This window comes from Gobius niger (genome assembly GCF_951799975.1).
Source record: "Gobius niger genome assembly, chromosome: 1".
Taxonomy (NCBI): domain Eukaryota; kingdom Metazoa; phylum Chordata; class Actinopteri; order Gobiiformes; family Gobiidae; genus Gobius; species Gobius niger.
This window is the reverse complement of record NC_136852.1, coordinates 49,688,921-49,709,983: the sequence shown is the minus strand read 5'-3', so window position 1 is coordinate 49,709,983 and position 21,063 is coordinate 49,688,921. Positions and strand designations below refer to the sequence as shown.

Genomic DNA, 21,063 nt, shown 5'->3' with positions numbered 1-21,063 from the left:
TCCGTAAGCAAACTACAAGCTTCCGTATGTCGAATAGCTCATCATTGTCTTGCCGTCCCTCCTCGTTCTGTGATTGGTCCCCAAATCCACGCGAACATTTCGGCCACAGTCCCCAGGCCCACAGCAGCATGGGTATTCCCAGCCTAGCTAGGCCTAGTAATTACAGCAATATTAACCATGAATCACCTCCAAGTTATTGGGAGTGCTGCTCTATAATATTAAAATGTTATGTGAAAGCAAACTATATTATTAAAGAGAATATGACACTACACTTTTCACAAGAACACCGTTATTACAAATATATTAAAGAAAGTGTGAAAACAAACCAAATGAAAAATTAGTGAGTCACAAATATGCCACAATTTCAACTGCTTTATGAAAATGTCTTCATAAACTGCCACTTCACTGGTTTAAGACTGCAGTCAATAACCTGCATGATCAATGCATTTCAGATTTATCTATCAACTCAGCTGTTACTGTTGTAGTGAAAGTATAATTACATTGTGATAGCACTAGCTTGAAGCTAGTTTTTGGAGATGGGTCACCTTCGTCTGAAGGTTCATCTAACTATAAGAAGGCGCAGCATTATATTGAGGAGTGGTATAGCCTTCTGTGGGACTTGTTTACCATTGTTGTTTACCATTGAGTTTATAAAAGCCACACGGCTAGCAGTCAATAAAAACACCTCAAGGTTGTCTGCGATATTTTCTAATGTTAAAAAGTATGACCAAAAGAAATAGAGACGTAATTTATCTTGTTAATAACTACAAGCCTATCCAATTATCACTTACCTTATGAACTTGCACATCGTGGAGCTCTATGGAGTAGTTAGCCAGCAGACTGGGCGCTAACGGAGATGACATTTTCAGTGATCTATGACGACTTTAGTTTAGTAAGGTCTGCGCTTCTCCACGATATTTTGTGACTATCCACGGAAGTTTCAAGGTATTAGCTCAGTACAAAACATTCAAGATTTCTAATTGATTCACAGAGTTAGCGGCCAAGACGGGCATAATAAATGAAGCCAAAAAGGCGGAGTAATGTACAGTAGGAAAAGTTAGAGCAACTTCCTGGTGTTGGTCAACACGTTACGTCACTGTTTTCATGGACGCTGATTGGCTGCGACCAGGTTCCGTCTGCGGAACCTTTTTTTCGTAGGTGAATTGGTACATCAACCAATAACAAGTCATGGGAGTGAAACGTCATACATATATCAACCAATAAGCTTATCCCTGACACTGCCAAACAGAAGACTGTAGAGTGCTGTACAGCTTTGAATGTCTTTATTTAAATCCTGAAACACCCTAGCGTTTGAATATACCTTTGTTTTTTCATCATTATTATTATTTATTTATTTATTTCCCTCTTTTTTCCTTTGCTTTCCTATCCTCTCTTTCTTCTTACTGTTTGTTTTTTTATGATGCACTGGTCCAGCAAAGCATTGTTTTAAACTCTAGAGGTGATTTCCATGTGCAGCTACTGTAAAATGTTGTTTTTTATTGTTGTTCAATGATTTTATACTACTGTAATACTGTACTATACATTGCTTGATAAAAAAAAAAAAAAAAATCCCTGACACTGCCCTAGTCACTAGTCTATGCACTAACCTTAACGGTGCTAGTGTGGAGAGGGTGACCAGCACTAAGTTCCTGGGTGTGCACATCACAGAGAACCTCTCCTGGACCATGAACACTGCATCACTGGTCAAGAAAAGTAATCAGCGTCTCTACTTTCTCCGCAAGTTGAGAAGAGCCAGAGTCCCAACCTCCGTTATGTGCAACTTCTACAGGCGGACCATAGGGCATCCTGACCAGCTGCATCACTGTGTGGTACAGCGCCAGCACTGTGTCCTGCCGCAGGAGCCTTCAGCGCATCGTGAGAGCAGCAGAAAAGATCTGCGGAGCCCCTCTCCCCTCCATTAAGGACATCACCTGTCTCACCCGCAAAGCCTTTAGAATTTGTTTTTATTTTATTTGACCTTTATATAACCAGGAAAGCATGACTGAGATTAAGAATCTGCGGGAAGTCCTGGCCTCAGAGGAAAACCTAGTGTACACATTTTAGTGGTAGGAGAAACCAGGGACCCTACACACCCATCACACAGTCCCTGCAAGGTAGGCCTGTCACGATAACAAATTTGAAGTTCAATATATTGAGGCAGCAAAATTTGTGATAAACAATATTATTGACTCTAACGATACTAGATACTGTCAGCTCTCAGGTATGAAAATGGCAGTAAACCTTTGTCCGAAAAGTGCATAATCATATCCTAAAATACCACACAAGCTGCAATAAACATGAAATATAATGCAACTCAATTTGCTTCAGGTAAAAATCTAAGTTTTACAAAGAATAGATAGGGGGAAATGCTAATAAATGTATATATAAATGTATGTATAAATATATAGTTTATCTGTTATTTATTGAACGATTAGTTGATGTAGTAATTATCGTGACAGCCCTACTTCAAGGTAATGCCTTTCGAGGCGTGCGTAATCCATGGGCCAGGTCCAGGCGACTGAAGAACAGTTTCATCCACCAGGCTATCAAGCTGAACTCCCTCGCTTCCCTCCCTGTGCAATATTTATGTTTTTGGGAGCCTATATTACAAGCTATAACGGGCTGAAACACAAGGTCATGGTCAACATATAATTTGGCCTTGTATCACAAAGTGACTTTTGAAACCAAAAAAGGATAAGGATTAACTAATGATTGATGATTGACTAACTTAATCTGAGATTAAAGATTTCAATGGGGTTCAAGAAAGTTTAAAATGAATGTACAGATGGTCACATAAATGATTACTTCTTTGAACTTGTTTTTCTATTTTTATTAATGTTTTTATTCTTTTGTGATCTTTGGTTCCATTTTTATAAAACGAAAAACACAAACTATGATGAAGCTTCTGTGTTGGCTTTTTGTGTCGTGGCTGAGCTCTTGGTCAGAGACTAAAAGCAAATGCTGGTTCCAAAGCTTTTACTGTGGCTACAACAGGCTTATGTTTATGTCGAGGGATCACTTTTTCTTGCAGTATTTTCTGTTACTTACTTTTTCCAGTAAAAGTTATTTTATCATACTGTAACTCGAGTACCAATGCAGTTACTTTTGCGGAGAAGTAACAGAGAATTAAAGCCGCAAGCGGCATCGAACGGCCCTCGCGGGCCGTGCCTCCTTTAGCACCTCTATTGCCGCATCTATGTAACCGTACCAAGGTCGCCAGACTGCATTTTATTGCCTAAATGTGCCATTAATCTTTGTCAGTAAACATCTAAGCTACATTTTTAGCCTCTCCATGTATGCAATGGCTCCAGCCTGCGGAGGGCGCTAGCGCGCCCGTAATCTTTTTAATTTCACAAGTGGCATCAGACGACCCTAACGGGCCGTATTTCCATGACCACTGTCCACAAGCTCCTGACAGGGGGCGCTAACGCGCTGTAATGTTGTATAATGTGAGATTCATGTGTCAGCCCCATTAGATAACATGGGGGGCCCCGGGCGTCACCATGGCAACACCGTACAAAATACGATATGGGTCTCATTGGCTTTTTGGATCGGGACGCCATCAACTATTTTTGTACCGAATTTCATCCATTTCCGACAAACTAATTTTTTTCCCATAATGCAATTTTTCTTCTGCACCTGGAGGGGGCGCTATCGCGCCCAATGTCACTTTTTCACATTTGCTGCGTCCAGGGTTGAAAGGTCAATAAAATGTATATTTCCGATTTTTAATCGGAGTTTGTTTGTGCGAATGGGAGAGATTTTTAGTTTTTGATGAATCGCAAAATACTTCGTAAAGATTGCGGCTTCGCCGCAAACAAACCGTAAAACATAGCCAAAAAATTTGGATAACTTTTGATGCCCCACATCTCTAGATGAGCTGGAGCGATTTTGAGCTCATTTGGTGAAACGCCCTAGGAGGAGTTCGTTAAAATGCGAAGTCAGCGAAAACGCTGACTCAGCATTCTCCGGACTTCCTGTCAAAATGGCTGACTTCCGGTTTGTCAGGGGGCGTGGCCACAATAATATTTTTTTTTCGTCGTCCCATGACGAATATCTGTACCGAATCTCGTTGCTCTACGACAAAGTTGACGTTGGCCCCGGTTGGTCCCGCCTCCATAGACGCAATGTATTTTGATTCACCATGGCAACACCGTACAAAATACGATATGGGTCTCATTGGCTTTTTGGATCGGGGCGCCATCAACTATTTTTGTACCGAATTTCATCCATTTCCGACAAACTAATTTTTTTCCCACAATGCAATTTTTCTTCTGCACCTGGAGGGGGCGCTATCGCGCCCAATGTCACTTTTTCACATTTGCTGCGTCCAGGGTTGAAAGGTCAATAAAATGTATATTTCCGATTTTTAATCGGAGTTTGTTTGTGCGAATGGGAGCGATTTTTAGTTTTTGATGAATCGCAAAATACTTCGGAAAGATTGCGGCTTCGCCGCAAACAAACCGTAAAACTTAGCCAAAAAATTTGGATAACTTTTGATGCCCCACATCTCGAGATGAGCTGGAGCGATTTTGAGCTCATTTGGTTAAACGCCCTAGGAGGAGTTCGTTAAAATGCGATGTCAGCGAAAACGCTGACTCAGCATTCTCCGGACTTCCTGTCAAAATGGCGGACTTCCGGTTTGTCAGGGGGCGTGGCCACAATAATATTTTTTTTTTGTCGTCACATGACGAATGTCTGGACCGAATCTCGTCGCTCTACGACAAAGTTTACTTCGGCCCCTCCCCCATTGGCGTAATGTATTTTGATTTTTGTAGGTGGCGCTGTCGCGCCATTTTTTTTTTCCCCAATATGAAACACACATTTTAATTAATTTTTCGCCGAATCTGAATTTTGGGCAAAGTTTGGTGAGTTTTCGACAATGTTCAGGGGGTCAAATTCCTGCTCAAAGAGCAGAAGAAAGAAGAAAGAAGAAAGAAGAAAGAAAGAAAGAATAATAATATTTCCGAGAAAAACAATATAGTCGCTTTCGCGACAATGTTATATTATACATTTTTGGAAAGCTTTCAACGATCCGCACGCACCCGTGGGGTTCCTGGGTGGATGACGAGCGCTTCGCGCTCGTCATCCACTATATACCCCCATTCACACTATATACCCCCATTCATTTTAATGCAATAATAAGTATAAAGGGCCCACACCTTCGGTGTGGGCTTCACTGTTTTACATGGTGAGTTTACGGTTGACATGGGGACAGCGCTTCGCGCTGTTTTTGTGCGCTCCGCGCACTTAGGTTCAGTGCGCTGCGCGCACTGCGCTGTGATTGCGATTACAATAGGCCCTTGCGACGGCAGGCCGCTCGGGCCTAATTATGACTAATTGCTTTCTTAAAGTAATCTTCCCAACACTGGTAGCATACTAGCTTATGTAACTTTCTTGCAGTGAAGGTGACAGGAACAGCAAGAAAGCTTTACTCCTATAGGGTTTTCAGACACTTCAAAATGCCAAGCGTGGCTCGTGGCTCTATAGAAAAGGGCATGTGGCGTCCTGCCATGATGGTGATATTTGCATTTATAAAGCTCGTGGCCAAATAGTTTAAGATTGAATATTGTCAGGCAATGCTTAGGCCTACAAGAGTTATCATTTTTAGTAAGGTCGCTATAATCTTCATTGAAAAGAATATTGAAAAACATTGATTTTCTTATGTGAAAAAGCCCTCTTCTCCCTTTTGATGACAGACTTGAGATGGTCAACGAACAATCTTCTGGCTCAAGGGATGATGATATAAGTGTGTTGTGCAGTCAATAGCTTAATGTTAGCAAAGTATTTCAATTGGGATTACAGAGTTGAACCAAACACTGAAAGAACATCCAATCGGTGTAAACTATTGCAGGGTAAACAAGTAACCCAGCATATGTAGTAGTTGTATGAGGCTACAGGCATTCTCTTTGCACTTTAATGCAGATTTGTGAGGCCGGGTAATGGTTTCTATGATTCAGCACCACTCGACAGGCAGCCTGTTTCCACAGTACACCGGATATAAGGATGTCGCGAGCGCATCCTTGTGGCTAATTAGTCAGGTGCGCTATCAGGTGTTTGGCTTTGACACAGCTCCTCTGTGGCTCGTTACACGCACTGAAAATAACATCATTCTCTCACTACCATACATAAGGAACATTTACGCATTAAGCTTCGTCGTAAATTTGGCGAAATAATGAAAACCCCGGAGAAAGAGCTGATGAGTGACATTTTGAAGTGTTTGACGGGTGAGTCCGCTTTACCCATTTACTGTAACATCGAGAAGTTCAAACGAGGGAAAGACGGCCTGTACTTTGTGGCTGAGGACTTCATTGAGACGGTGAAAAAACGAGAAATGGTCAACGCCAAGGAGCGACTTAGGGTGAGTTTTAGATGCGTTTTATAAACTGTAATTTACTGAAAGAAATAAGTGTTACTTCAAATGAGCGAGTCATGGGTCGCTAAGGCTGCTAATAATAGGCGGCCTCCTGCTGTCAGCAACTCCCTGAGATTTTGCATGAGCAACTGAAAGCTTGATGTGCTTGTTGTTTTGGGATGGACAAAAAATGTCCTAATTCCGCTTCACTTTTCAACAAGTACCCATTATTTACAATTACAAAAACATTTTGTAACGTGAGGTTGAAGCTGTCCCCTAGTCAAGCCCACGGAGAATGTGTCCATGGTTTGCATTGTAGTGGGTTGGTGAAGACTGGCAGTCTCACTTCAGTCTACCAGAGGGCAGCTGAGGCTGCAATAGTAGCTTTCCTTTTCCCACTGTAACGACATTGAAGTGTTGTTGTTGTTGGCAGATCCAATGGATGGAGTCACAATGTAGTAAGCCTAAAAGTGCTCGCCTACACATGCCTGCAAACAAATATCCTGCCCCTTCCCCCAACCAAGTCCTAGATGGTGCCAGTGCAGAACTCTATCAGGTTCTGAGCTTTCAACTGTCTATACTGAGATAATTGCATAATTATATTATAACTGCCTTTTTAGAGTGCAATGAACCAGAGTGCCTTGGTATATTCTGCCTGCAAGATATAGCTTTGTTATTGTCGGTGTAGCATTGTGACCATATTCTGCTGATGCAAATATGACCAGATCTTGAGCTAGGTACATGGTGACTGTGGTCAGGAGTACCCTATTGTTTTCTACTGTGGGCCTTATTGTCAACCATCACATGCAAAAGCTGAAATTATATGTCTTTTAAAACATAATCTGTCATGACGTTAATAGTGTGGATCACCATGTCAAGGCAACTTTTAGCATTCGTATATTGTTGGTATTACTCACTGGTGTTATAGAAGTCAAGTGTTCTCCTAAATGGTCAAATAAATACACGCGCACGCACTCGCTCACTAGTGCAGCACGAGCACTAACCACTGTGCCACATTAGTTTAGTTTATTGGTTTATTTTGTAGGGACAGTGCAAGTTAATGAACAAGCCACTCCGAATTGTAGCCTTGGGCTAATTTCCATCCGTCGTCCCCCATGCGCACGCTCAAACATTCTGGTACATGTTTTTAGTGGTAGGGGAAACTGGAGTACCCGGAGGAAACCTACGCAGACACGGGGAGAACATGCAAACTCCACACAGAAAGGCTCTGTCCTTGGTGGGAATCGAACCCGCACCTTCTAGCTGTGAAGCACAAGCACTAACCGCTGTACTACCGTGCCATCTGGGCTTCACTTATGCAGCATACAGAATACATTGATTGGTTTGTTATTTTTTTCAGATCAGAAATCTGAACACTATGTTTTCCCGGTTAAAGCGCATGGTCCCTCTGATGCGCCCTGACAGAAAGCCAAGTAAAGTGGACACGCTCAGAGCCGCGGCGGAGTACATCCGATTGCTTGTTGCCGTTCTGCAGGACACAGACGGTGTAAGTACAGCCTTCGTTAGGTTCATCAAAGTCAAAGTGCCCTTTGTGTTTAGCCCAAGGAGCCCGACAGCACTTGTATCAAAATGCTGATTAGTGCCATTTTCTTTGTTTGTCAGGATGATGGCTGTGGGACTGATTTCCTAAAGAATGCAATCACTTACAGTCAGACTGAAGCTCTGAGCAGCGACCTGTGGAGAGTGGATGACGTAAGTCTCTGTTTTGCAGCACCAGTAATATATTTTCTTGCAACAGGGGAAATGTATTTTGCCACAATAGTGCGTGTTCAATAATTGGTATTTTTTCCTTGACATTTTGAACTGGTTAACTATGTAAACTGAAATGCTGTAGGATTTGATGGCGATATTTTAATGAGCGGAAGTGTGGTTAAAAAAAGCTCCACACTCTGAATCAGGTGTGCAGAGTTATTATGCTGGTATTTTCCCTTCCACAAAATGGGAACGAAAAGTGTGATTTAACCTGCTGCCCTACCATAAAGAAATATGTTGCATCAGAGTAAATGTACTCTTAGAGGGTCATTAACCAAGTGTTCGCTCATGTGCAAAATGAGTCGCAGCCGCATTTCCATGTCAAATGGTAAAGTTGGTGCATCATGCCTCAAATGGCATATTTCAGTTTGCACCTGCTGTTTAGCACCGCCACTTGCTGTCTTGATTAATTACCTCAATCTTTAGAAAAGCAGCATGCACATTTTAATGTTGTGACATAATTGCAATAATGCGGTGAAATTGTGGACACACTTTCATTTTAGTTTTCTATTTTTTCTGAATATGATCACGATCCTCAGGCAGTCAGCAGCACTTTATTTTAAGGAAGGCCATGGCCAATAATCTATTGTAATCTGGTGTTCGCAGTCAATTTGTTCCATCAGGAAAGTGGCATTTTAGAGGACTGAATAAGTGTTAGTGCTCAGTGCTAAACCAAGTGCTGTCTTTGTAAACCCATTAGTGTATCTGAGTCACTCTATATGGGCTGCTGCTAACTACTGTCTTTCAAGCTAATTTCTATCTTTGCTTTTACAAATGCTAATTTACTGCCAAAAAATGGTTGTGGTATGCTTGACAATTGTGCTAAATTGTCTGTCTGCTTTTTGTAAATTGGAACATCTGTTTTTACGTGTATTCCACACACCTCAGAATTTATAGAAATTCTAGAAGTCAATTATTTGGTGTGAGAAGCCACTGATGATCTAAACTGCCGACTGGTGTCTTTATGTAGGTTATAATGGAAGGACTAGAATTGCGAGTGGCCTATTTGATTGAGCCTGAAATGAATGGTGCAGTTTTCTGATCAAAACCATAATCATGCAGAGAATAATACTCTCCTGGGAACAACGTGAAATGTACTCTCCACTGAGTCGCAAGTACAGCAATGTAAATGTGCTGCTGTTAACTTTTGTTAACAAGTAAGCTGTGACGTCTATCTATTTTAACCAATCATCCCGCGTTCTCATGAAGGAGTTTGTGTTGTGCAGTCGTCAGGAAAGCGCCTTTTACAGGGACTAAAAATAGATTGTGAAGTAAGTTACGTAACACCATCATCATGGGGTGTGGAGCAAGCAAAACAGGTGCTCATTTTGCATGGGTGGCGATGGTCTTAAGTCGCTTCGATTGTCAGTTCTTCGAAAGTTTCCTGCAATAAAACAAGTTCAACATGACACAACTGGAAAGCGAATGGGCCAAACAAAAAACAGACAAGGCAAAGTGGTGGCAATATTTATATGGACGAGCGACTTTCAATGTGTGGAGCAGATAAAGGATAGCATGTATATTTTCTCAGCATTTTGTTGGTGGTCTATGAATGCGTTTTTTAGGACGCAACAATGTTTAAACGAAAGGCCTGGTTTAAGCCACGGCGAAGTGATAACGAAACTGTGCATGACGTCCCCTGAATGTAAGTCAACACGCATATATATATGTGGTTTGTTTGTCTAGCGTTGTGAAGTTGACTACTGCTCCATTCAACTCGAACTGTTTGCCATGAAATAAATAACTCATAAGAGAAAATTGGCTCCTTCAACTTACCTGGTTGGTCCAATGGTACTGCTGCTATAATTTATTATGTGTCCTGTCACACTAACACTCTGAGAATGATGTCCCGTTAGCTTTATATTTCAGTTATCTTTCAAAAGGTGTCTAGCCGCCTCCATTGGTAGAGTAACTTCTGTTAGTGTACTGAGGCGGCTCACTACTTTACCCCAGAGCTTCTGAACTCCTGGGCATTCCCATACAACATGGACGGTGCTGTCCCCATTCTATGCCTCACAACTGTGGTTAGGTATGCTCTATGGCAATATTTCAAATGTATATAACAGTGATTTCAGTTTTTGAGGCTTTCCCAACATGATGTTTCCCAAATTAACTTCCAGTCAGGAATAAAAGTGTGGCAAGTGCGTCCACATACTAATGTCCTCTTCAATTTTCATTTGGACAGACAGATAGACGCACAATCTGAGAGAAATGAAATTTATACATGATTTTTCCTTTTAGTGCACCCAGTTGCCTGATGATTTCTGAATGATCACATGTTGACCCAATGACTAAATAGAGTCTAACAGTGTGTAATCTAGTGTCAGTTCAAATACAGCTGCTCTGTGATGGTCTCAGAGGACTGTTAAGAGACTATTGGGGAGCAGACAGCATCATGAAGTCCAAGAACACACCAGACAGGTCCGAGATACAGAAGTTATTGAGAAGTGTAAAGCAGGTTATAAAAAACATTTCCAAAGCTTTGAACGTCTCTCAAAGTACAGTTAAATACACCATCCAGGAATGGGAAGAGTATGACATCACTGCAAACCTACCAAGACCCGGCTGTCCTCCTAAATTTACTGACTGAACAAGGATAGCACTGACCAGAGCTGTTACCAAGAAGCCTATGATGACCCTGGATGAACTGCAGAGAGCTAGAGCTCAGGTGAGGGAAACTGTACACATGACAACTACTAGTCGTACATTGCACAAATATGATATTTATGGCTAGAACAAGCATTTTTTGAAAGAAAACCATAAGAAGTCCCGTTTGCTGTTTACCAGATGCCACATGGAGGCCACATGGTGGTTTCTGGCAAACAAAAAATGGGCCTTTTAAAAATGCTACTCTGCCATCTCGGACCTGTCTGGGGTGTTCTTGGACTTCATGATGCTGTCTGCTCCCCAGTTGTCTTAACAGACCTCTGAGACCATCACAGAGCAGCTGTATTTGAACTGACATTAGATTACACACCGGTAGCCTCTATTTAGTCATTGGGTCAACATGTGATCATTCAGAAATCATCAGGCAACTTCTGAAGGCAATTAGTTGCACTAAAAGGAAAGGGAGCCTATACAGTGCCTCTCGAAAGTATTCATACACCTTGAACTTTTGCACATTTTGTCATGTTTACAACCCTAAACATAAAGATTTTATTTAGATTTTTTTGCTGAACGCTCACACACAAGTAACAGACAACTGTGAAGTGAAAGCAAAAAGATACATGATTCCGTTATTTTTCAAAAAATAGAAAAGTGAAAAGTGGGGCGTGCATAAGTATTCATACAGTATTTTCTGAGTGCATTAAATTGCCTTTATAACATTCCTAATGACTCCAGAATGTTCACACCTTGGCCTAACCATTAAATAGAGGTCACCTGTGTGTAATCTACTCTCAGTATAATTTCAGCTGTTCTTTTAGGCCCTCAGAGCTGTGGTCGGAGTGTATTGGTCACTAAAAAACATCATAAAGGCCAAGGAGCACCAGAGAGGTCAGGGATAAAGCTGTGGAGAAGTTTAAAGCAGCATTAAGTTATACAAAGATTTCCCAAGATTTAAACATCTCCCGGAGCACTGTTCAATCCATCATTCAGAAATGGAAAGAGTAAAGCACCACTGCCAACTTACCAAGACACGGCTGTTCACGTAAACTAACAAACTGAACAAGGAGAGCACTGGTCAGAAATACAACCAAGTGCCCCAAGATAACTCTGGAGGAGCTGTGAAGTCCTGCCGCTGAGCTGGGGGAATCTGTACATGGGACAACTATAAGTCTTACTCTACACAAATCTGGCCTTCATGGACGAGTGGAAGAAGAAAGCCATTATTGAAAGGAGGCCATAAGAAGTCCTGTTTGAAGTTTGCTAGAAGTCATATGGAGGACACAGCTCCATGTGGAAGAAGGAGCTTTGGTCAGATGAGACAAAAATTTAACTTTTTGGCCCAAATGCAAAACGTTATGTATGGAGCAAACCTAACACTGCTCATGGTCCTGAGTGCACCATCCCCAGTGTCAAATACATGGGGGGGGGGCATCATGCTGTGGGGCTGCTTTTCCTCAGTGGGGACTGGGGAGATTGTAAGAATAGTTTTGAAGATGGATGGACCAAAATACGGAGACATTTTGGAGGAAAACCTGCTGGAGTCACAAGAGAACTGAGGCTGTGGCAGAGATTCACCTTCCAGCAGGACAATGACCCAAAACACAAAGCTAAATCTTCAATGGAATGGTTCAATAACAACACATTAATGTGTTAGAATGGCCCAGTCAAAGTCCTGACCTAAATCCTATTGAAAATCTGTGGAAAGGTCTGAAAACTGCTGTTCACAAACGCTCTCCTTCTAATGTGACAGAGTTTGAGTTGTTTTGTAAAGAGGAATGGGCTAAAATGTCACTCTCTACATGTGCAAATCTTGTAGAGTCAAACCCCAGAAGACTTGTGCTGTTATTGCAGTAAAAGGGGGTTCCACAAAGTATTCATGCATGCTGTATGAATACTTATGCAAGCCCCACTTTTCACTTTTCTATTTTTTTAAAATAACAGAATCATGTATCATTTTGCTTTCACTTCACAGTTGTCTGTTACTTGTGTGTGAACGTTCAGTAAAAAAAATCAAAATAAAATCTTTATGTTTAGGGTTGTAAACATGACAAAATGTGCAAAAGTTCAAGGTGTATGAATACTTACGAGAGGCACTGTATATCACTTGTGTTCTTTGCATTGTCTTGAATAACTATTAGACCTCCTGCATTATATGTGCAAAGATCCACACTGTGCACAGGACAAGAATGCCTGATTATTTCTTCACACTTGCAGCAGGCCAGGCTTTGTTTGCCTCTTGTTTTTCCTGATATGAAGCCCTTTAGCAAGGCGTAGATTCCAAGTGATTATACCATTGTGCAATGAAACAGTGAGAAGCAAATGAATATAGGGGCGACAGTGGCGCAGATGGTAGAGCGGGTCGTCTCGTGATCGGAAGGTCGGGGGTCGAATCACACCTCCTGGAAGTGTACACTGTCGTTGTGTCCTTGGGCAAGACACTTCACCCACATTGCCCCCAGTGTCTGCGTACATTGGTGTATGAATGGGTGAGTGGATCCTTGCTGTAAAGCGCTTTGAGTGCCTAATGTAGGTGAAAAAGCGCTATATAAGTTGAGACCATTTACCATTTACCAATATAGGAGAGACGGTGTATTTGGTATTTATGGGAAAAGTCCACTCGAAGTCTCCCATTTGCTCTTTTCATTTGATCTGGTTTCTTTATCTTTAGAAAGTGTTAAAATTCATTTTTAATGCATTTCAGGTCCTCAAACTATGCAAAACATGCTCAGCCTATTATATGTGGAGTATGTTCTTTAGAAAATATTTAATTAAATTTGTAAAAAACTGTCTGGTGATTTTAGCCACCTGTTCCATTCTCTTCTGTCAGTACACCTAAAATTATTTCCCCCTCTTTTTACTCAATAATTTCCAAGCCTTTCATTATTACATTAAATTAGAGCTTTTATGCTTTCACACCAACACTGTGAGAATTGAGCTGAGTGGTGAAATGCTTTACCAGTATCTTTGCTTTGTTTTAATGATTTTTTTTTTTTAAATGATCCTCTATCTAGTTCTTGAATCTACCCGACGACCACATGGACGAAGATCTTGCTGTGACCGCCGAACCTGAACCAGAAGATGCTGACATGGCCAGATTAGTCCTTCAGCACTGTTCATACCAGTTCATCATCCAAGTGGCACCGGACCAAGCCACGGTAACGCTTTGCTTTCTAACCAACATTTTTTAATTTTAAAGTAAAGACACACTTATTCTGGTAAGTGGCAGCCCTGCAGTCTGTTGATGATAATATTTTGATATTACTACTAGGGATGCACAATTTCTTTATTTGGAAAGCTTGGAAATATGGACAGTTAGTCAAAAAGGCTTGTTTTCATCTGCAGTCCTAGACCACATCATTTATTTATTTTGTATCCAGGGACTATAGATGTAAACTAGCTGTTTAGCTATAATCGGGTGCAGTGCAAACCTGTGTGCTTGTTATCAAAGTAAAGTAAAGTACAGAAGGCACCCTGGAGGTGAAATTATTTTTCGTCGGTGAGTTGGTTCACTGTGGACATTAATCATCCAATCAGAGATGTACACTGCGTTCCAAATTATTATGCAAATGACATTTTTGTCTGATTTTCTAAACTGTCAACTCAAATGAGAGTCAGCATAATTTCCAAGTCTTTAACTGGTAGAGGATCATTTGAATGTGGTAGAAAAACATCTCGGTCATAACAGTGTTTGTTTCAAAAATAATCTATCTATTATAATCAATCTACTGTTCCAAATTATGATGCAACTCAGGGTTTCAATATATTCTAAAGCTTGTAATTAATTAATGGTAATTTGTTGAATTTGCAGCATTAGGAGGTCATATTTACTGAAATAGGAGCCCTTCTGTGATAGCAGCTTCAAAATTCTTAAATCCATTAGACTTGTGAGTTTTTGGAGAGTTTCTGCAGGATGTTAGAATAGCCTCCCAGAGCTGCTGTTTGGATGAAAACTGCCTCCCACCCTCATAGATGTTTTGCTTGATGATGCTCCAAAGGTTCTCTATAGGGTTGAGGTCAGGGGAGAATGTGAGGTCCACATCATGAGTTTCTCTCCTTTTATGCCCATAGCAGCCAGTGATGCAGAGGTATTTTTACAGCAGGACATGGTGCGTTGTCATGATGAAGATGATTTTGACCAAGGCATTAAACTATTTCATGCTTTTCATCAGCAGAGATATTTTTTCTTTGCCTTATTGCTTGAAAATGATGGTCTGCTTAATAATGTGGAACGTCTTTTTTCATTAGTTTTTCCCTTAACTGAGCTTAACCTGAAAACTAATCATCCCAGGCATCTGAGGTTGAGGTCAGTGATTCAAAGTGCCCCGAGACACAATACCATCCATGAGTTTAATTAAAAAACTTTTTTGTTTTACCTTTATTGCACTGAAATACAATTTGCATAATAATTTGGAACGCAGTGTATTAAGATTTTGTTTCGTTCGTTACTTTATTTTGAACATGTGAGCAACACAACACACCTTTACAACATTTTAAACGTAATGGCTGTTACAAATCAAAAAGACAAAAGCAAACTTGCCAGTTCCCTTGAAAAGCCAAATACAAATGCACATGTCCAAAAAGGAGTGAGGAGAAGTTAAACTTATTTAACCCCACCCCCTATTTCAAAATAGATTGATAACATCAGTTTCCTGTTCCTACGTAGTTACTCAAAACTCGAAAAAAAATTGCTAAGTAGCAATAGTAACAAGGCACATACATGAGACGAATCGCTTGTAATCTGTAAGTTCCGTTGTCTCATATTTCAAAAAAATGCTTTCTTTATATTTCTTCTTAAACTGATTCATGCTTGAGCACAGTTTTAGATCTGAGCGTAAATCATTCCATAATTTGGCACCAGTAATGGAAACACAACAACTTTTCATAGTTGATTTGAACGTTTGTATTGTAAATTTATGGTCATCAGTACTCCTGAGGCTGTACACATTTTGTTGTGTGAGAAAATGTTTTTGTATATTGTTTGGTAAGGTATTCTGCTGTACTCATTAACATCATTTGGACTTTTTGATAATCTACAAGGTCAGTGAGTTTATTGACTTTTGATTCCAAGAACAATAATATTGTTCATACCATACCAACATATTATGTTGGTATGATCAAGATAACCTGATTTGTTGATAATTCTCATGGCTCTTTTTTGAAGACGAGTTAATGAAATTGGTGAACTTTCGTAATTATTTCCCCAAATCTCAGCACAATAGCTTAGATAGGGTAATGCCAGTGAACAATACAATATATGAAGTGATTTATGATCTAAAAGGTACTTTGACTTCTGCATTATAGAAATTTCTTGATATCTTGTTCCCAATATGTTCTATATGACCTTTCCATCGAATTTAATCATCAAATATTACTCCAAGAAATTTGATTTTTTTCACAATTTCAATAACTGATCCATTTATTTGCAGTTGTGCATTTAATTTCTTACTGCGCCGACCAAATATCATTAATTTAATTTTACTTAAATTTAGGGTGAGTTTGTTAGAATCAAACCATGATTTATTTTTTTTAATTACTTTTTTTACTTTTTTACTTTAATTACTTCTATTAGTTGATCAAGGTTATCACCAGAACAAAACATGTTGGTGTCATCTGCGAAGAGGACCATTTTCAAGCATTTTGAGAATCATTTATGTACAAGTTAAACAGTTTAGGGCCCAACACTGACCCCTGGGGGACACCACAAGCAACATTCAAGCGCGCAGATGTATGGTTACCCATCTTCACAAACTGTTGACGATTACATAAATAACTTTTGATCCACTTTAAAACAACTCCTCTCTAATTTATTTACTAAAATATGACGATCTATAGTGTCAAAAGCTTTTGTCAAATCAATAAATAACCCGGCTACATGTTTTTTGGAGTCAATGGAATTTGTTATGTCTTCAACTGTATCAATTATTGCCAGGGATGTCGATCATTTTTTCCTGAAACCATATTGATGGTCAGTAATTGTATTGTGCTTTTGTAGGAATGAGTCCAGTCTTGTATCAAATATTTTTTCTATGATTTTTGAGAACTGTGGGAGGAGTGAGATGGGTCGGTAGTTAGTAAAGAGGTGTTTGTTACCATGTTTAAATATAGGAATAACCTTGGCTGTTTTCATGTTATTTGGAAATACACCAGATTCAAATGACATATGACAAATATAAGTTAAAGGTTTTGAAACTGAAAGATTAGATAAGATGCTTGAGGTTCGTGGCTAGGTCAGGGTTAAGCTGATTGGTTGATATGTGTATGGCCTTTCAGCCTCATGATATTGACAAAATAGTATTGATTTTGTCAATATCATGACTTCTCATTGGTTGATGTACTAACTCAGCTATGAACTTTTTTATCGCACCTACTGCAAATGGAAAAATACATGCCAATAACATTTCATACAGTTCTCCTAAGGTATTATTACGCCTTACGATATAGTTCCCCTTTTTTATCCTAGATCCTTTATCTTAGAAAATCGACATGTTTAATTTTGTGTAACTAGACTTGGATCGTGTAGAGGCTCATTTAAATGGGGAAAACGTGGAACAGCTTGGTAGCTTCTAACTTCACCCCAGTTTGGGGTTGTATATAAGATCAGACAGTTATGCATCGTTAGAGAATTAACAATGGTGTTCAAGAGGATTGATGAAGAATAGGCAGCAGTCGGGATGTCTTATACAGGAGAAGTTTATTTATCATCGGTACGAAACCTGGAGACATGAACTTGAGACATTGCACTAGTCCTGCCATTCAAGTCTGTCTATGCTTCCACAGAAAAGGGATAAATACCCTCTCGAGCGTCATACGGATACACAAGCAAACATTCAGTGGCTGAGAGTGGGTGGCTGAGCAGCACAGTCAAGGCTATGACAGAGGTAGTACGACTGTGCTGCTTGACCCACGGATAGTACGACTTTACAGTTTGACCCAGTATGATAAATAGCGATTTAATGTTGTCCTCTAACACGCATCAACTCTCCTCTCTTTCTCCCTCCTGACTCGTGTTGCTTTGCTTAGACAACAAGTGCCAGGTAAAAGAAACTCTAATTCACAAGCTGTAAAACACTGTTTTATGAAAATCCACCTCTTATTTACATCAAAGGTCTGCTGTAAAGATGTCAATCAATCAAAAGGCAGAGAGATTTGGAATGTAATAAAAAACTGTAAAATATAGATAAAAGATATAAATAAATGCACGCAGTGCATGGTCAAATGCATTGTCAGGCTATGGGTGCTGTGATTTTACAATACCAGGGGAGGATGGGGTCAGTGTTTAGGAGCTGAATGGTTATAGGAATAAAAGTCGACCTCCCCTGAGTACTACAGCCCACACAGTGCACAGAGTGCAGCTACACAACACCAGGCTGACCTGTGATCTAACAGCTGGTGTACATTGTGCATTTTTTTTCTTTGTCTTATAATATTTTTTAGATGTGATTTTAGACGAGTGCCACATGCTAGTGGTGTTTATTTCCACTGAAAAGTGCAGGGAAAGTCCTGAAAAATGTAGAGTCGGACCGCATTTGGCCTATGTTGCTTGTGACTCGTGCGGTGCGGTGTTAACAAGACATTTGACAAAGATCCTCATGGCTCACTCTGCGACTAGCTTTCCAAAAGATCAGACACTGCCTGATGTCGGTCGCATAGCATTTCTTTGGTCGCACGATGGTTTTATTTTAAATCTTTGTCCCTGTCACACTGTACGACCTGCGACATTCAATTTTGAGCTACAACCTAAGAATTTCCTCACAACGAGGGATCGTTCGTCGCAGACGGCAAAAATCATGCAATTTACACCTGGCTTTTTTTTTTAACCCTGATCAGCCCCAAGGCTGTGTGCTGAGCCCCCTCCTGTTCACTCTGCTGACTGCACTCCAAAGTACGACTCAAACCTCTTCGTCAAGTCTGCAGACGACACAACAGTGGTGGGTCTCAACAGCAACAGAGACGAGTCAAACTACAGGGGTGAGGTGAGCAGTCTGACCATGTGGTTTACACAAAACAATCTTTAAATGTGGAGAAGACAAAAGAGATTGTTGTGGACTTTTGAAGAGCGCGTGTCCAGCATGCTCCTCTAACAATCAACGGTGTTGCTGTGGAGATTCATAAAAATGGTGTACTACTGTGTACAATTAGATGGGGCTTTTTTTTTACGTCGCCAACATGCTCCGCAATGAAATTATCATTCCGTGATCTGACCCACAGATTGCGAGGCAAACTTTTTTTTTTTTTACCAGCGGTGAGAATATTTTGCAGATAGTCCCTGTCCATCAGAGAAGTATTCTGAGATACTACAGCAGCAATCGGTAAGACAGAATTTATGCAAAATCAGTAAGTCATAGAATTCATCTGACCATGGAAAATGCCACTAATATTAGTAATAAACACAGTTTATAACATTGTAAGACATTGGTTCCTATACGTTGGGAATGGAATCCTTCCAATGCAGCACATCAAGCCTTGCATATGTTTTATAAGATGGAAGTGGGAGAAGATTAGTACTGACAAGTCTGAAAAAAACAGAATAGAATCTTAAGCCTTTTGTTAAAATGTAGCGTCACCCAGACGGCTCACTTAAAAAAGGCCACCTAATTCTGTAATGCATTTTGTGACTCGGATGCTGAAACCCGTGAGGTGATTGTGTAAAGGTCCAGCATATTTCCCAAGTGATTGTCAGAGCTCAGTGTTTGCTTTCCACAGCGTGATCCCTTCATTTTTCAGGGGTAGTTCAAATGTGCATTAGATCAAGATGTATCGCTGCCAAACTCACCTTATTACTTAATCGGCTTCACTCAAATCTTTGCCCTACTTAAAACAACAGCTCATAGACATGCTTCTCCTTATTTTGTTAATATCTGCAGACTTTCCCTGGTTTCATTCACATTCACTGCACAGGGCTGAACCGATAAGAGCTCAGTTCTTCTTTTTTACTTCTATTTTAAAAATGTGTTTGTACAGAGAGGTTACTCTTACTTGAGTAAATATGCTGGCTAATATTCTTCAGCATGTTGCCCTCAATGACCTATGGCTGCATTGAGGGCAGCCATAGGTCCTCATTTTTTAAAATTTTGTTCTTTGCCTTGCGTTTACTTTTACTTTTTAATAATTTTCCGTGTCTTTGTTGGGACATTTTTTGGGCATTGAGGGGGTTATGGAAGCGCAGGTTTCCTTGATGCTTGCTGTCAGCTCTTCTTTGGTTTTGGGTCTGGTGTCCCTCATTTTCCTCCTGATAATACCCCATAGATTCTCAATGGGGTTGAGGTCCGGCGAGTTGGCCGGCCAGTCAAGCACTGACTGTGATGGCATGGGCATCAAACCAGGTTTTGGTGCTTCTGGCGGTATGGGCAGGGGCTCGGTCCTGCTGGAAGATGAAATCTGCATCTCCATACAGATCCTCAGCAGAAGGAATCATGAAGTCCTCTAAAACATTCTGGCATGCTGATGTGGTGACCTTGGATTTAAGAAAGCAGAGTTCACCAACACTTGCACTGGACATTGCACTCCAAATCATGACTGACTGTGAATATTTCACACTGAACCTCAAGCAGCTTGTGTTCTGTTCCTGCTTGATGTCGTCAGAGACCCTTTTCTTCTGAACCTTTGTTGTATACTCCTGATTGAGTAGATGTCCTGTCCTCCAAACACATTCAGTTGTTTCCACGCGGCTCTTATCACTTTTCCTTTACTTTGGTAATTCAGACAGTGTACGACTATGGGTGTTGTGTTGCTCCCCATTCCCATGCTGCCAATGCGATGTGCTTGTTCAATGTCTATGCATAAACCTGCTCTTCAACCCCATCTATTCGGATATTCTTTCTTCTCTCTCTTGCCTTCTAATTTGTTGCATTTAGCCGCCAGTTTGGCTTCACTTTGGAGCAGATAAACAATGGCCTTTACCAGGTGGTAAATTCTCATTCTGTTTTTCGTGTTCCTCATTTGTGTCTCCAGCTCCATCGTCAGTTTTTCCAGTGTGGACGTTTGTTTCACGACTTTTTTTTAAACAAAATTTCCCCTCTAGCAATTGCCTGTTTATTTTCCATTGCTGCTTCTTTATGCTCCTGCCTGATATGGTGTATCTCCTCCAAAATGCCGGTGCCGGGCTCACCCTCACCGCATGGTGTTCCCCAACATTGTCCAAATGGTTACTTGCAGTCTTCTTACGCTTTGCAATCCTTCATCTTGTCCTTGTAAACATCATTCTTGGGGAGAGTTTTTTGTTTTGTTTTTTTGCTGAGTTGGTTTGTCTTTACCGCATGTTACAAACTGAAGCGGAAGTCACCCACAGACCTCACACATCTTCTGACAAATATAAAATGTGTGAGGGT

At 40.6% G+C, this 21,063-nt stretch overlaps 2 protein-coding genes across 2 annotated transcripts in view; one reads left to right on the top strand and one right to left on the bottom strand.

Moving 5' to 3' along the window:
• Positions 1-1,075, bottom strand: part of hk2 (hexokinase 2) — a 35,818-nt gene extending 34,743 nt beyond the window's left edge. Inside the window, exon 1 of the mRNA XM_079567332.1 lies at positions 792-1,075. Within this exon, the coding sequence (XP_079423458.1) occupies positions 792-863 (72 nt within the window). The 5' untranslated portion in view covers positions 864-1,075. The remainder of the gene's footprint in view (positions 1-791) is intronic.
• A 5,100-nt stretch (positions 1,076-6,175) lies between these two features.
• The window catches only part of figla (folliculogenesis specific bHLH transcription factor), a gene marked incomplete at both ends in the record, with an annotated part of 18,551 nt that continues 3,663 nt past the window's right edge, over positions 6,176-21,063 (top strand). The window contains 4 exons of the mRNA XM_079568842.1: positions 6,176-6,361; positions 7,716-7,862; positions 7,979-8,068; positions 13,747-13,890. Coding sequence (XP_079424968.1) covers positions 6,176-6,361; positions 7,716-7,862; positions 7,979-8,068; positions 13,747-13,890 — 567 coding nt within the window. The remainder of the gene's footprint in view (positions 6,362-7,715; positions 7,863-7,978; positions 8,069-13,746; positions 13,891-21,063) is intronic.